General features: G+C 37.9%; 1 protein-coding gene across 3 annotated transcripts in view; it reads left to right on the plus strand.

Moving 5' to 3' along the window:
• Positions 1 to 6457, plus strand: part of JPH1 (junctophilin 1) — a 69874-nt gene extending 63417 nt beyond the window's left edge. The window contains exons 5-6 of one of the 3 annotated variants that reach the window (XM_067467393.1): positions 3921 to 4016; positions 5811 to 6457. In XM_067467393.1, coding sequence (XP_067323494.1) covers positions 3921 to 4001 — 81 coding nt within the window. In that variant the 3' untranslated portion in view covers positions 4002 to 4016; positions 5811 to 6457. The other 2 variants (XM_060775495.2, XM_060775496.2) reach the window with 2 other exon arrangements.
• Positions 6458 to 18335: the final 11878 nt, after the last annotated feature.

The raw sequence follows: 18335 nt of genomic DNA on the forward strand, positions 1-18335 counted from the left end.
TCTATTTTAACTGCAGGTGTCCTTTCACTTTGGACGACAGATAGCTCCTTTTTCTTTGGACGTTCTTCAAAGAAAGTAAAAACATCTCAGTCTTTCAGGCACTGTGAGATTATCTCCTATTCAACTCAATTTCAATTATTTTCAATAGAGCAAGTACCTTCAAATGGATTTGTGCTCTCAGAATCTAGTTGACAAGGAGCTTTTATATCATTGATGCTTGCAGGTTTTCCATTTATCTTCAGACAGGAGTGGGGATTACCTTCCTCATTCAACCTCTTCTCTCAGCCTTTTCAGAAAAAGAGAACATCCAGTGTGGCATTCCACAGAAATAAGAATTGAAAAACTATTGGAGATATAATCTAATTAATCAGAAGTGCTAGAAAATGTTTTGAATTGTGTTCCTTGGCTATTTGAAGGTATTTTTCCCTCTATGTGACAAAATATTGGTTAATTACTATCTATTAAGATTACATAGATTATGACACATATCCAAAATCGTTAAAAATAATGTGAATTAAAATCACAGTTTTAGAAACTCGGTGTGCTTGGAATATCAGGAGCTCTCAGGCAATCTATTTGCCTAAGCCAGAGCTCTGACACATTACTTTTCTAGACTTCAGCTCGCAGAAACCTCCAATCTGCACATTGACTGTGGAATTCTGGGAGATGTGGCATAAAAAGTAACTTTTCAAACTCTGGTCTGGACTGGCATTGGATACTTGAACTGGCAGAGGGTTTCCAAGGTCTAATCTGGACCTTTCCTAACTCTGAAATGTTTCAAAGAGAGAAAGTAGGAGCCAGTCATGTCCTAACATAGCTATAGATCTTTCCTAAGCTCTGTTTCACAAATAAAGAGTGGGGGGGGGGGGGTTGCAAAAGCAGTGTCACTAGGGCCATCAGTTAACTGAACCTCTAATTCCCTGATGGCCAAAAATATCACATCATTATATAATAATAAAAGGTTTCTTTAATTGCTCCCTCATTTTATGTCTTTCTCTTTTGTATGCCCTGAGCTTGCTGTTATATAAGGACAATTCCAGGCATGCATAAAGCTTTTCTGTTACAGCTTCTTTATAACACCTGTTGAAGTCAGTCATGGACAGCAGAGACTAATTTTGCCTTTTTCTATTTTAAGCCACTGCAAAGTACCGAGGTCTTATTTTCGTTGCTTCACCCTAAAGCTTTTTGAAGTCACACTATGAATGTTTTGAAAACCCAAAATTAGAGTAGCATTTAAAATTCCATGGTAGAGCATAGTACTCTGAAATGTATTTGGTCTCACTCTACGCTACTACAACTCCCATAGAGATTTTTTTGTGCATTCCCAAAAACTGGAGGGAGGGGCTGGGGAGAGGTCCCTTTTTTGCTTTACAACTCCTAAAATTTCCCAGCCAGAATGGCCAGTGAAAAATGTTTAGGGTTGTAATACAGGAAAGTAACTTCTCAAGGCTCTGGGTGTCTTTTTTAAAGTATTCTAATCCATAATTCACCACATGCTTTCTGTTCCTTGAAATTCTCCCTTTATGTTTCTACCTGATGTTCTTATCAAAAACAGCAAATTACTTTTTTATTTCTGCTTACTCCATAAATGTAATGCCATGGCCATTGTGAAAGAGGGCTAGACTTATATATTGTTTTACAAATTGCTTAAAGCTGTAAAATGACAATATGTAGTGTTGTCCCATGTTTAAGAAAGTCGCAGGCTGTTCTGTGGGTTCCCTGAAGCTCCAGGTTTGCCTATATTTTAGGAGAGCATAAACGGTTGGGCCACTTCTTATTAAGAAGCAGCTGAAGCTGCTCACACCACCATCCTGCTTTCCCTGGGCTCCAACAGTCCAGGGACAGGGAATGACACTTACCATCCCCTATCATTCTGGCCTTAAAGGCAACCACTTGTTTTGGTCACTTAGTGTCTATAGTGACAATAGCAGCATCAATAAAGCAATCAGAGAAAAGAGAGAGGGAAAGAGGGATCTAGTCCTCCCCCTACATTGCTTCCTTGTTCTGACTATCATTAATGCAGGTGCCGAACTGCAACCACTTCCAGTTTCATGGCCAGTAGTCACCACTAAGGCCAGATTGACAGGGGGAAGTTAAGGGTGGCAATCTAGTGGTCTAAACCGGGTCAGGAACTACTTTACTGTGCACGCACCATCCAGCCACCAGTCTGGCTCAGGGCTTTGCAGTACACACACCCATCAACACCCAAACTGGCTCAGCAGTTAGCTTCAATGACACTGATCAATAGTACTCCACTTTGAGTCAGCATCACTATTTGTGGCATGTGTAGATGGCCCCGCAGAAGAGACCACCTGTGCTAGTACCAGCCACTTTCCAAATATTGGAAAGGAATATTTCACACCAAGCACTTTCTGTGTGTGCCTCCCAAAAACCTGGCCCAGATTTTCTAAGCCATCCAGAGTAGGGGCAAGCAGAAGAGGATGGAAGCAGTTTCATCAGCAGAAAATTCTGTTGACTTCCTCCCAAAGATTAGGATTTCAAATTACAGGTCATCTTCCTAAGTCCTTTTCTCAGTTTTTTAATATGATGTTTACCACATTACCACATTCCAGCTCTTTAAGAGAAGGGGGAAGCCAGGTCTGTATATACAGTAGCTGAGAATTTTGTGAAAGAACTCTAGTCTTTCATCTGCATCTTAAGAGGAGTCCGCATTCCTTTATTGTATCTTTCCATTTGCAAAACTGAAGATTTGGTAAGTGTATTTACTGATTTTACAATGTTTAAGGTCAGCGGAGATAGAAAACCTTTCAGTACTGAAAACTTAGTCATATTCCAGAACAAAGCCATGATTTGCTTCCTAATATTTCAACTTGCTGTTAGGCTCAATGTGTGTTGTGTACCCCTCTAGTTAATTAACTTTGGCTTCTTCACTATTGACTACAATGGCTAGCGTTCTCCTGACCCTTCAATCCAGCAATGTCTGGAGGGCCATGTGATTTCCACCCCTGGTTAGAATTCTACTCTTGGGCTACTATTCCACATTCAGATATTGAGAGACCGGGTTGGAAGTAGAGTTCCTGAGATTTCACGTGTTCAAGTATATTGACCCCTTTCTGTTTCTTTTAAAACAAGATCTATATTCTCCCACCTGGATTTTAAAACCAAGAAGAAAGGCTGCTATTTTCAGTTTTATATTCCCTTTATGACTCAACCCCAACATGCAACTATAGCTCTCTTCAGAGTCTCGTCACAAAGAGTGCCCTTGTTAAAATGATGTTTAAGCAAATGTATTTCAGGAGAAGGTGAATATTCAGATTTGTTTCTATATCCCTACAGTTTGTACACATGTTGCTGTGCTAGTACTGTCTCATCAAATGAAAAAAAAATAAAGGTCAGATGAGGAGAAGGAGAAGACTGGCTAACATTTTGCAGAGTTGCATCATGCAATACGTTGCTAATTTTTGTACTAGTGTTTATCAGAGAATCCTTTTTTTTCCTCCACTAAAAGGTCAAAATAATGCATTGGTATTTAATGTTTGTACTGATAATTTAATGTTTGTAGAGAAAGTAGATAAAGTGGACACTAAGCAGCCTTCGACCTCTTTTGAAACCATACTAAAACAATTTAAAAGATTCGTTTTCTTCATTTCCAGAAATTTCCAGAAAAAACACAGCACAATCTTATTTATTTCCTTCATTCTATTTTAGACAATTGTGCTTAGTTATATGTTTAGAGAAACAAAAGAATCTGACATTTTAATCAGAAGCAAAGCCTGATGATTTCAGCGTGATCAGTATTTCATGCACATAATAAAACCTATGGTGAGGAAAAGGTCCAATTTTGGTTTTGCGATTATGACATAATTTGGAAGCAGGGTAACATTAAAAGTTTGCAGTAGACTTGTTCATTATCCTAATTTTTGTGAATATAATCAAATCCCATTTTATTTCATTTCCAGGGTCCTAATTCAATCATGATTGTACTGGTAATGCTGTTGAATATTGGTTTAGCCATTCTTTTTGTCCATTTTCTAACTTGATTGGAATTAGGAAAGGTAAGCATGACATTTGTGTTTCGCATTTAAAAACCTCAGTTTTCATCTCTCTTGTTTAAAACAACAAAGCCGTATTATTTGCATACTTGAATGTTCCATCGCTTTTAATTTTAGCTATGCCTGAATGTGATTCAACATAGTTACTTAATGATATAACTGTTTTGATCCTTCAGTGAAGTCATGACAACTAGTGGCGTAAGCCCACAATTCTCGGCAGTTGTGTCATCAGCCTTTTAAATGGCACGAGTCATGTTCAGACACAGGGAAGGAGGCATGGAATTAGGATGGGACACCAGAGAGATGAATCTTGGAAAACTCAGCCAGAGGCTTTGGGGTCCTCTGAAAGCTGAAGCGAGCAGCCATCTTGGGGAAAAAATATGCGCCCACACACAAGCTTACCGAAGCAGCCCAACAAGTAGAGTGTGTTGGTTACTCCATCTGTTCCAGCAAAGAGTGTGACTAAACTGGAAATGTACGGAGCTGCACTTTTGTTGATGGAAGCTAACAGCTGCCTTACTATTTTGCCGTCTGATGTTTTTGGTGGGGGAGATGGGAAACTGACTGCCAGAGGAATGTGGTCAGAGGATTCAGTTGCTGTGGAAGCGATTCCAGTATTCACTCCTATCTCATTAGAAGAAATAGTTAGCAGCATCACTCACCAGTCTTATTCCATTACCTGCTGCTTTTAAAATCTCCTTGCCAGTTTCTGGGAGATTATGTTTCATTGGTTATGCATGATTCTGTTCATTTGCTATTTATTTAAAACTTATGTACAGCCATAATGTAATGCTATAGACCAGTCTAGAAAACTTTGAGTTTTCAACCTGCAGTGAGTCAAAATTAAAGCCTATAGCACATATGCACTATAGGTAATTTCTTGGATGTATCAACATCTTGACGACACCCTTTTTTTAACCTAAGCCGATGAGAAGTCATCTTCCTTTAAAGGGTTTCACAGACAATATGCAAAATGTTTTAAGCCATTTTTTATATCTTCCTAGTGAAAAGGGTAAGAAAATTTATTTTGGTATCTGCAAGATGTATTGGTCTCGATCAGTGTACCAGGTGAGCAAAGTGGGATATTTGGTAAATGTTATGCCACTCAATGCTTAACTTAGTATTGCAAAAAATATATATATTCCTGGCACTTAAAGCCTTGTCTGCTTGCACAACAGAAGATGTTAACTAAACGTACAATAAATAATGATTTTAAAAGGTCAAGCATCATGTTGAATACATTCAGGTAGAGCATTTCAGTCTCTTAACGATGACTGATGATCAGTTTGATGCCTTTAATGTTGTTAAAATGAGTCTGTAATCTTACCTCAGCCAGTTAAAACTTAAGCCTCAAAACTTTCATTTGGACTCTTTGTCTTAAATAGATTTACAGTCCTATGTTTTGATGATGCGATCTATGTTTTTTCTTTCTTTCTCTCTTCTTGCTACTGTAGTTTACTGTATTACATATTACTCAAAAGCATGCTTGTTCACTTATAGGAAAGTCATAGATGGTGTGGTCATTTTGAAAGTCAGCATTTTAATTAGAAATAAAAAGTAAAGGGCTTGGGTTTGTTTTTGTTTTTATCTCTTAGAAAAGAGAAGGATTTTAATTCTGTTTGTAAATTACATCATCATTAATATAATTATTATTTTGCATGGTTTAATGAAAAGGTTTCCTCATGACTACATTAGCTACTGTAAGAGGAAGCCAATGAAATGGAAATGGGCAGGGAATGTTTCTTATACTCTGGAGCAGCTCAGTGCAGGACAGTAACATGGTGGCATTTTTTGCAGAAGTGGGTTGAGAATCCTGTATTTTGCCCAGTGTGGAATCGAGAAGAAAGCAGAAAGGCAGCAAATGAAAATTTAACAACTTATTATATTAAGAAAGCAAACTATTTTTATTCCAAATTTACTAAAGAAACTGAGAATCAGATTTTTAAACTATATAAAACACAAAGTCCTATACAAACACATTTTTTCAGTACAGCCCAGTAAAGCTACTGATTAAATTAATTTTGTAACTGACGTTTAGATATTATTACATGTGTATTTAAAAAAACTTTAAAAATATGGTTTTTGAAAATGTTTATAAATTTGAGCATGTTATGTTTCATTTATAATATAAATATGTATGATTTATAAGCTTTTTTAAAAACAAGGCTTTAATCAAGATTTGTTGGTATTTTTCTAAAATGTACACTGCTGTATTTTACATAAAAGGCTATTTATAGTTGGTTGTATACTGTACACTACATTTTGGACAGCTCATAAGTCTGCCAATGTACTTAATGATATGTCACTTTGTCTATTTAAAATTTCTTGCTGTGAATGAATTCTTTATGTAATGAGCTTCTTTATTTATAATTCTGGAACCCAAAATAGATAATGTACAGTTTTCCTAACTGTATTTGCTCTAATAAAAAGAAATTGGTTACTAATTTGTGTACAAATTGTTGTCTTTATCTAAACAATACCAATGTTTCTTACATATTCCTGAATGTTGTAATCAGAGAATGTTAAGTAAAGGCAAAGGTTTCCCTTGACACTAAGTCTAGTCGTGTCCGACTCTGGGGGATGGTGCTCATTTCCATTTCTAAGTTGAAGAGCCTGCATTGTCCCTAGATGCCTCCTAGGTCATGTGGCCAGCATGACTGCATGGAGCGCCTTTACCTTCACACAGAAGTGGTACCTATTGATCTACTCACATTTGCATGTTTTCCAACTGCTAGGTTGGCAGAAGCTGCTGGGGCTAACAGCTCACCCCGCTTCCTGGATTCAAACCACCAGCCTTTTGGTCAGCAAGTTCAGCAGCTAAGCAGTTTAAAGAATGTTATTCATAGTTTATAAGTAGAACATATGTATGTCTTTTTACATTGTACATCCTGTGCCTTTCACAGGTTATACTTTTGAACGTCAGTTTCTATTTCATTAATAGCTTTATGAATCTAGGAAGTGAACCAATGTGAGTAAAGGGGTTATTTTATAGAATTACATACACAAATATCATTTAGCCCTCATTTCTAGAGTACATATTAAGAATATTCATTCACAAAGGCAAGATACTTTAATAAATGGCTATAGCAGATGTAAATAGTCACTGATCATGTTAATAAACAAAATGAAAATGTGATGCTTAAGAAATTTATGGTGTGAGGATCAGAACAAAAAAAAAGTGTCCTGCTATGGTTTTGTATATTGCAAAAGTGAACATCACCACCCTGCATTATTATCCAACTCAGATATGGATTTGCATTGTTCTTTCACTTCTAATTTATTGTGTTTGTTCCACTACCTGAACAAACCTGTACATGAGAGCTCCCAGGATAGCCTGGAAATGTAAGAAGGCAAGGGGAGAGAATTCAAGCAGTGGTCTGCCTCACTAGTGATACATACATTCTCATTAACCCAAGTTACACCCAACTTAACGAATACATGGCCTTGGATCTTGTTGGTGATTCATAAGCAGACTAGACTCATATGCAGACTTGCCATTAATTCAATAAGTGCATTCAATTAATTCAGGGAATTTACTCTAGTTGGGACTGACACATGATGTAGGTCATGAGGAACAATATGTATACAACTGCTTTCTCATACAGGATTCAAGAGCAAGATTTTAAAGTTTTGCAGAGATAAACATGGATGTGGCCATTCTGTTCTCAGAATAATTGATAAATACAAAATCTTAGCTTTTGTGTGCCATTGCCTGGCAGTGTCTTATGTAACAGTGGTTCCCAACCTTTTTTGGCCAGGGACCACTTGATCAGGAACCACTTTGACCAGGGACCACTTTCCAACATTAGTACCAAAAGAATTATGAATCAGTTTTTGGTCAACTTTAGATTTGGTTTAGTTATTTGGGGTGCTGATTCAGAAAATTGTATTGGATAGACCACATCAGCTCTATTTTCTGATACAGAACATATGCCATCCAGTAGTCACTATATGTTGGTTATTGTAGGTTTTTTAGGCTGCGTGGCCATCTTCTAGAAATATTCTCTCCTGATGTTTCACCTGCATCTAATGCAGGAATCCTCAGAGCATGGCCATGTAGCCCGAAAAACCTTCAACAGCCCAAGGTGAAAGACACACCTTCCTCTTGACACATTTCTCCCTTCCGTCCTCCCTCCATTTGTGCCTCTTCAAATTCCACAGCACTGTTCCACAGCTGATCTCCAGTTAGAATGGTCTAATGCCAGGGCTTCCTAGTTCTCAGTGTCTATGCCACAGTTTTTAAGGTTAGCTTTAAACCCGTCTTAAAATCTCTTTTGTTCTCCACCAACATTTCTGGTTTTTGTTACTGAGTTGAGAGTAGAGTAACTGTTTTGGGAGATGAGAGATCAGGCATTTGGACCACGTGAGCAGTCCAGCAGAGGTGATGGCGGAGGATAATCACTTCAGTGTTGTTGGTCTTTACTTCTTCCAGCACACTGACATTTGTTCACATGTCTTCCCAAGAGATTTGCAGGATTTTTCAGAGGCAACACTAATGGGATTGTTCCAGAAATTGAGAGTAACATTTGTAGACTGTCCACATTTCTCAGCTGCAGGATATTCACAAACGTTCACAAATTTATTGTGGCAGAAATGCAATGGCAACCTAAAAGATCTGAAAGTTGTTGCGACTTCAAAAACAACCAATAACTGCTTGGCAAGCACTAAGCAGCATCTCCACATCTTGCCAATTATATCAATGGATTTGGGTTTTTGTTTGTTTTTTACTTTGGATTAGGTGAGAGATGTTTTCAGATTGACAAAATCCATCCAATTAGTGTGGTGGTTACACAATGTAGTTCTCCAACTCAGTCCTTAGAATAAGCCATTTATTGAGGTGGGCATTAGATTCAATGGTGTATTAGAATTGTGCACCACAATGAAAAGACCCAGAGGCCAGATGGAGGCAGGGGATGACTTGGTGACCAAGTCATTCCTGCCATTTAGTCACAGAGGGGCTGCAGGGCTTTCAGGGCTCTCTGGCCAAAGGAGCAGGAAGCAGAGCCTCGTTGCATCCCTCTGGGCCAGGGTTCGGCCATGAATTCTGCTTCCCTGGCAGCCCTTGAAACATCTCACCCCCCTCCCCATGGCTCAGGCATGACTGGTCCCAACTGACCACATTCATGAGCCCTTCAAAACGGGGGGGGGGGGGAGGGAGGGTTGAAGACCTTGTGAATAATGCTAGTTGGTAATCGTGCAAGGCTGGCAACTTTGCATCTTTGACCTGACAGAAGTGTGATTTTCCAACAAGCCTCAATCATGCTGCCTGCCTGTCTAGCTGTGTGCCTGCCTGGCGTGCTATGGCTGCACCGTTAGGTGCATTACGTTTGATGACAAATCCGTTTGTTTTGTGATGAGCACCTTCAAAATTGAAATGTGCATCCTGGCAGTCTTCAGGAAGGAATTGAAAACCTGGCTGTTCCGATGTGCCTTTTCAGATTAGGAACCTCCAGTACCAAATCCTAGAAGCACCTTAGTAGAACCAAGATCACTGCACACTGCACTTATATTTAATCCCACATCCCTCCTGCCACATCAGCACTTTTAACCCTGTACCCCTATTTCGGCCGGCCCAGTTTTAATAGTGTTTTGTTGTATTGTCACTGTTATTGTTTTCCTGCTTAACTGTTTTTAATTTGCTTGGGTATTGTATTGTTGTATTGTGTTTTTGAGGCTTCGGCCTGTGTAAGCCGCATCGAATCCCTTGGGAGATGCTAGCGGGGTACAAATAAAGTTATAATAATAATAATAATAATTTGAAGGTGCATTATACTCGAGTAAATATGGGTATACTAAATCCAACTCAAAAATCAACAACTAGTCTTCTGGAGCAGGTTTATGCATGTATATGATGTAGGAATGAGATGAGGAAAGCACTAAATAGAAATGCATTTAATTATGTCAATCATATTTTAATGGTTACACTCTTTTTATGTTGGTCTCAATGACGAAAATCTTTTTGTGTCTTTTGATTTTTTTTGTACTGTCATTTTTAATTAATGAGACAGACTGTCTAACAGTAAGCCAAACTGATGACCATTTGATGTTTCATTAAGAATGACTGTCTAGAATTGTTCTAACCTTTCAAGGTTTATAGAGGGGATGTTTCGATAGTTAAAAGCACTTTAAAGCCATTATCATTTACTGTATGTTAATAGTCTGTTGCTCAAATAAAATAGATGCTTCAGAACTGGCAAGATAAGAATTTCTTATCTATTAACATTCTGTTCTGCATTTCAGAAAGGGATTTTTGATATCCCTGTCTGGAGATGCAAGGAACTGAACTGCAGAGTATTGGCAGGGAAAGCATGTGGCCTTCTGTGCCCAAATATATCACAAGATAAAAAGAAATTCAAATATGAATTAGATTGTGAACTACTAGAGTGCACACTTCTCTGCCAAGAATTTAATGCAAAACTGCACACTGCTGAATTTGCTTTGGGAATTCTTGTCTTACTATGACCTGATGACATGATCATTATTTTAGCACTTGATATCTAGAGCCGTGATCTCCAGGGAAAGAAGCAGCAGATACTGGATATTACTCTGCCTGTGGATACGTTCTCATTTCATGTCTTGAACTAAGTCAATTGAATGAGTCACTTTAGGAAGTTAGAGGCAGTAATAAAAATACATCTTTTTTTTTCATTGTTACTATTTGAATGTGTAGATAATAACCAATTCAAATGTTTAGCAATACAGGAAGTTCCCAAGTTACAAACAAGATGGATACTGTAGGCTTGTTCTTAAGCTGAATTTGTTTGTAAGTCACAAAAGGTACATTTTTTAAATGTAACGCCAGCCAAAAATGTATATTTTCAAGGTTTGGATACAAAGAGAATGGTTGACACCCCTGCGGTATTTATTTTGTTTTCTGTGCCCCTGTTCAGAAGATTTCACCTCACTTTCTGTTCCTGTTATAGTGTGGCTTGTTGTGGAAACAAGGATTGGTGGTAAAACTTTAGTGGATATACCTTTTTCCCATGACAACTCTTTAAGGAGTGAATTTCCCTTCCTAGGGGTAGATTTCTCTCACTTCCTGTTGTCTCAGCCCCGTTCTTAATTATGAGTCATTTGTAAGTCGGATGTTTGTAGCTCAGGGACTGCCTGTAGTTTCCATGGAACTTCAGTGTTTCTAAACATACTTGACTGCTTTTCCACATCATATTCCCTGCAAATAGAAAGCTTGTATAGCAAGGATAAAGCAGGTCTATAATATGTTTTCATGATCTATTTGATTTTCTCATTATAGGAATGAGCATCCCTACACGTATTCTGAGGTGCATTCTATTCTTTAAACATTCTATCTAAAAATTCCAGTTCACTTTGTGATTTGTGTCATTCTGCTCTTAAGTACAGATTTCTGCATGGTTAAGCAGAATTAGGAGCAATGTTTTCCGTAAGTAGATGTTGTTCAATATGATGAACTGAAAATCAGTTTAGCAACAACTAAAGGCTAGTTTAATATGTCCAGCAGCCTCCAGGAAATCAGAACTAAGAATATGCAACACTGTATAACCAGAACTGTATTAAAACACATTTTTTAAAAGCCATGAAGTGTGAGCCAGTCTTCACAAAGTGTCATCATGGCATGGTGGTAACTCTGAATTCTTGTGGGTTATGTTAGCAGAAGCATGGGTTTTAGCAGGTTCTGCCATACTGGAAGGCAGGCAGTGTGTCTGTAAACTGAGGACCAGCCTAGCTACGTCATCAGGCTCATCAGGATCCCTACCAAGTGACACTGTGTATTGTGGTCTACATCCTTGGGTGGGCTACCTGCAACCATAATACCATAGATTTTCAAGATATCTCCAGATTATATCTACAAAGGATCCCGCTTCATTTCTGAACATGATAGAAGAAGTCATGGCAACCATGGTGACTGCATGTACAGTATAACCTCAACACAAAGCTATGGTAAGCTCAAGACACAGTATGATCAACAGCTGTGCAAGTAATGATGCAAAACGTTGTACACACTTGCCTAGCTGTCCAATATGAGTAATAAATGGAAATTTTATACTACTTGTATGACCATAGATCATCCAAAAAAGGATGCACATTTTCCTTATGTGCAGTGTACATGGAATAATAGCATGGATCTTATAATATGTGGGTAATTTGAGCTTGGCTGAAAGCAGAACATGTGAAAGTACCATGGAACCACTAGAAGCATGAATTGATCTGGGAAGATGCAAGAATGTTGCCCAACTGTCTGAACATGATTCATAGACACATGATTTAATACTATATTTAAAATCCTTAAGAAATGTACGGTAGAGTTGATTAGCTACAAAACAGTACACTTTCTGCATACAATTTGGCATCACTGGTGAATTTTTTTCTGAATACCCCTTTCATAGAGTTCATAATATTCACCTTGGAGTTATTACACTGAGAAAGATAGCTTAAGGTAGAGGTGACTAAAAGGCCTTGGGTAGCCAACTAGACCATGGTGTGATGGTGTTTTCACTTTATGCTTTACAGGACAGCTAATCTAATTTTTCATGTGCCATAAGCATGTAGCTGTTGTTGAGTGCTCTGCAAGGGAGTCACTTAATACACATATCATGCACACATTTCTAAGATTATTTATGAAATGCATAAATCACAGTGAGGAAAAGGTTTTGCAGTCATGAAATCCTCCTGCTATGCTTATATAGTTTTCCTTATCTCCCATAAGAAACTATGGTAGCCCCTCTTTGATCTCTTTTCACTCACAGACACAGACCTTTTTACTGAAACAGAAGATCAATTTCTAACTGAGCATGCCAGAAGGGTCTTTTTAATTACTTATTATTTGTACCATGCTCTTAAATGGTCCAAATTTGGCAGGCACGGCCCCTATTAATCCTCTGTTAGCTCACCATTTCTAGCTGACTTTTAAAACTTTTCCAATTTCTCTCTCCTCCCACTTCCCCAGCCCGACTTCAGCTTTCTTCAATTGCTGCAAATTGAGTTCAAAGTGCAAAAGTATTTTCACTTAATTCAGCAGGAGAAAGAGAGAGGAAAGGAGTGGGCAGAATTGTCTTTTGCAGTAGGCTCAGGTCAAATAAAATTGCTGAATCCTCTTCTAGCTTCAATGTTCTTACAATAATTTTTTCTTTCTTGGTCACATGCTGATGTTGCTCAGGCATAAACCCCAGTTTTCATCTATGAAAGTTATATTAGAATAATTAAAAACATTTAAATAACCATAATTGTAAATTTAATTATTTATTCAAAAATTTACCACATATTATTTTTATTGTATTTTTGTTTTATTTCTCCACTAAACCAAATTTGTTCCTCCACCTTAAGAGAAAGGAAGGATATAAATTAAATCAATTTGAGGAGGCAGATTCCAAAGGAAGACTTAAAACTGGACAATGGCTTTCAATAGTTATGAAGAACAATCTAAAAAAACTTACATAAATAACAGTAAAAGTAATACTAAATTATAATTACCAAATATTATACATCCTGCATTGCATTACTTTGAGTCATGTGTGGAACTATGTCAAGTTGAGGACTGTACTCAAGTAGCTACTTGTAAGATGAAAGCAAAGCACTTGCTTTTTCCTTTCCCCTCACCCACCCAACAACCTATTTCTTATTGCTTTTTCATGTTTCCATGTGATTGAATTACTGATGGTGATTCATAGCTATAGAATTTATTCATTGCTGGAAGATATCAAATGGCCATTTATCCTGGAGATCCAGAACTGTCAGATATGATCTGTAAGAAACTATACTAGGACATCAAATTAGGTCCATTATTTTGTTGTTTGTTTTGAGAGAGCAACGGTAATGCCTTTACTCCTGGGATATCATCTCATTATCTGGTTTCTGTCCCAAACCAAAAAGTAGGCTAAATAGGCATAGAATTTACAGTAGGTGAATTAAAGTTCTACTTGTCATAAATAATTTTAGCCATTAGCAAAAATTTGCAGGGGAAACAGCATTTCTTTTTCACACGCTGTAAACGTGATTTACCATTTATTTTCCATGATACCTCTATTCGAAGAGGGAAAATATTTCTTTTTCACCAACTGTAAACATCTATTTTTCCTGAATACCATCTACAGGCAGTTCCTGAGTTACAAACATCCGACTTAAAAACAACTCACAGTTAAGAACAGAGGTGAGACAATAGGATAACCAGCACAATGCAATATGACATGCTGTCATATCATATACCATAGGTATGTATCTCCCAATCTCAAACAGTTATTTACCTAAAGCAGGACACACAACACAGGTGGGGAGAGATGGGTACAAGACCTTGCATCAACTCAGATACCAACCCACACATCTACTTCAAAAGTATAATCACAGGATCTGTCACCCACAATATTAAAGGTACTTTCACTTTCTCATCCTCTAATGTGAAATATGCCATCCTCTGTGCAGTGCCCTTCAGCACTCTGCATTGTGGAAACAGGTCAGTCTTGGTACCAGAGAATATATGAGAATAAACCAGACATGAGGAATTAAAATGCACAAAAAAAAAAACAATTGAAGAAAACAGAACAGGTTTCCAGGGCATTCCAACTGTGACCTCAGGACAGTTGTCCTTGAACACAAAAAAAACTGCAAAGGAAGATTGGAAAGAGAAACAGCAGAATTGGAATATATCCACAAACTCTGTCAACAGTGCACTAAATCATACTGGGCCACAAATGATAGCATATGATGAACAGCGATAATGGTTTCCTGGCACACTACACATATTATAACATGAGTTAACACCCCAGATTCATGAAGGCTCACTAACTCAATTTATCATACATCCTTTTTGGTTCCCAGCCAGCATCACCCTATTTTCCAATAACTTCCTCCCCCATTCATTTGGTTATCTACTCATCTTGGCTTTAGGTAACATCTTTCCCCCAGCCTTTATCCCTCCATGAACAGCTTTTATCCCTCCAAGCAACTTGTCATCTCATCATCATACTCACGAGATTGGGGCCCAAAGCAGGTCACAATTTAAAGAAAATGCAATTAAAAACATACAAAACATAAATTTTAAAATAGTCTTAAATAAGTTACAATATTAAGACAATTTAGTTAAAAAATAAAAACAAAAATTTATTTTAAATAGTCCAGCTAAAACAGTAAAGCAGCCAAGCCCATTATTTTCAAACTCACTGTTTTAAAATCCAGCCTGAATAAAAAGGTTTTAGCCTGCCTCTGAAAGAACAAAGAAATGGATGGATGGATGGATGGATGGATGGATGGATGGATGGATGGATGGATGGATGGATGATAGGTGTTATTTTCCTTTAAAATTATTCATGTTGGCCTCCAGATATTAGTGAACTCCAGTTCCCAACATTCTGCACTATTTGCTTATCTGAGTAAGACTACTAGAACTTGCAATCCAACAGTAACTGGAAGTCTACATGATTCCCACCTCTGATTTTACTAATGTTTCCATGGCCCAATACTGTATATGAATATGTGTAAATACTGCAGCTGGCAACAAAATGGATAGGAGTAATACCAAGAAAGACTCCATGACCTTTAGCTGAAGAAGACTTTGTGGTGTCTAGTGAATTCAGATAATAACAGCTAATTCAGCCAATACTCAACATGACTGTTTGTATGAAACAATTTGATCTGCATAGATCAGTGATGCCTACACAAACTGGAGTGAGAGCATGCTCATCATGGCGGCAACCCTCTGAAACCCTTTGATACATGCCACAAATATTTGGCATTCTCTAGTGAGAGTCAGTTGTTCTACACTCACAAGTTATTTTCAGTATTTCAGACATGCTCAGCCAAAGCTCTGTTTACACAGTCTGTTGCACATTATGAGAAGGAAAAGATCCATCCTTATAGCACTGCCACATAGGACATTAAAATTGGAACAGATCAATACTTAATAGCACATTTTGATGGGGGTCCCTATCACATAGAGATCTCTATTCCATGACAGTCATTACCAGTCTGCCAGCCTTTAAATAGGCGCTGATCACCCCACTGTACTGAAACTTACCTCATGCTATGAGATCCCTCAAATTTGATGGTAGTCTCCGCTCTTCAAAGTGCCTTGAAAAGAAAAGATAAAACAAAAGAGAAGTGCAGGACAATTCCAGTGAGTGGAATTGTGCTGGCCACCTAGAAGTGCACCTTCACACAAGCGAATGTTGCAATGACAGTAAGTAGCCACTATCCTACATTGCAGAAATGCCATGGACTAGTGGGTCACATGATATCACATAAGGTAATATCCTGAATGTCCCAAAAAGTTGGCTTATCTCTGACATTAGAAGAATGAATGAATTTAGAAACACTCAGGAAAAGAGGATTCTGTGCATGTGCTTTTTACAAAGGTATCTATTGTACATTCATTGTGCAGCCTTTGTCCCAATTTTGCTTGATGTACAGAAACATATGTGGCTTACACAATTTTTGTAATGAGTCTGGCCAATATTGACATTTTGATTGATACATGGCCATAGAAACACAGGTTCTGAATTATTCACTTCCAATGTGTATCTATGGATGGTTCATAGATCACACCAATCTACTGATATCCTATTATTGACGCACAGTATTCCTGGTGATGAAAGTGATGTTGGGGTGCTAGAAGTCAGCTGAGCATTACCTATAGATTAAGAAAGCAAACAAAGCAAGTACCCATTCAAAAATCATGCTGATTTGCTGGGCCCATTAAAATGTATGTCCAATTACATGGAGGAGAATAGGACAAATTCAGCCTCCAACTATTCATGACATCAACAACTGTGATAAACCTGTTTTGACCACCTGGCCTAGATAACCTTCCACTAGCCTGTCCTGTCCTTAAACTATTCCTTCTTGGTTTCAGTTCAGATGACAATGCATATACTTTTAAAAGATTGTTACCCAAAAATAGTAAACTAAAAAGGAATGGTTTTCTTATATTTGCATTAAAGCCCTTAGGTGTCTAAAATAAGTTATTTCACTTTGAAGCCAGAAGATATTGTATGGTCTGACAGGATTGGGACTAAGGTAAGGATGCATTACTTCGTGTATGTGGATTCATCCTGCTTCAGTCACCCTGATTTCCATGGAACAATTGTGTATTTAACTGAACCCTCTAAATAATCCACTTTGGCTATACCACCTTCTCCTCCACCACCACCTTTTTCTTCTGCAAACTGTTCTCTGAAAAATAATTGAAACAACACAGCATTGTTTTTCAGATTGTACACATATTAAATAGGGCTGTCTACATAGCTTGAGATTGTTGGGTGCCTTCAACATGTTTCTCACTTTATGGTGACTTCAACATGCTTCTGGCTTTATGGCAACTCTAAAGCAAACTTCTCATGGGGTTTTCTAGGCAAGATTTGTTCAGAGTGCAGTTTGCCTTTGCTCCTTCTGAGGCTGAGTGAGAGAGTGACTCGCCTAAGTTCAGCCAGTGGGTTTACACATCTAAGTCTCCAGGGTCATAGTCTAATACTCAAGCTACTACACCATACCAACACTCTAGTTCAGTAGTTCTTAACCTGTGGGCCAAGGATCACCAGTGGACTGCAAGGATGAATATCTGATCCATGAGCCTCCTTCCTCTTTATTTATTTTATTTTATTTCCACTCTTTTCACACCAACTGCCACTCCTTTCCTGTCGCTGACCATGGCATATGTTCTGTATCAGAAACTAGAACTGATGTGGTCTATCCAATGCAATTTTATGAATCAGCATTTCAAACCTAATCTTAAGTTGACCAAAAACTGATTCGTAACGCTTTTGGTATTAATGTTGAAGAGTGGTCCCTGGTCAAAGTTGTCCCTGGTCAAGTAGTCCCTGGTCAAAAAAGGGTTGGGAACCACTTGATATAATCATTCTAAAACCTAAAGCCTCTTCATAAGTATAGTAATAGAAAATATTATTTGAATGTAGGATTTTGCCATGCATCACAAAAACTTCCTATTTTCTAGAGCTAGAGGAAATAACAGCTTCCAAATGCTTACAAATGCTCCCAGATAAATCTCATTTTAAGTCTCATTGATTCCAGTAATAAAGTTAAGTACAGGTTTAAATATAAAATGGATTAACTTTGTCTAGATCCTGCTTTCAGTGTTCATTTGGTGCTCCTCCACAGCAGGGAAAGGTGTGAAATAGTCACACCAGAAACACTAATAGGCTTCTAGCCGGTCTTTGGGATTTCGTTTCAATTTTCCTCATTAGCAATTTGAAAGTTATACATGACAAACTTCCAGCCTCTCCTTTGACTCTCAACATCTCATAAGCTTTCCTTTCATCTCATAAGCTGCCACTCCATTAAAAAATCTCTCTGGCGTTTCACAAAATGTACAGGTTGTTTAAGGACATGAAAATGCTAGCC

This window comes from Anolis sagrei, chromosome 4 (assembly GCF_037176765.1).
Source record: "Anolis sagrei isolate rAnoSag1 chromosome 4, rAnoSag1.mat, whole genome shotgun sequence".
Classification (NCBI taxonomy): Eukaryota; Metazoa; Chordata; class Lepidosauria; order Squamata; family Dactyloidae; genus Anolis; species Anolis sagrei.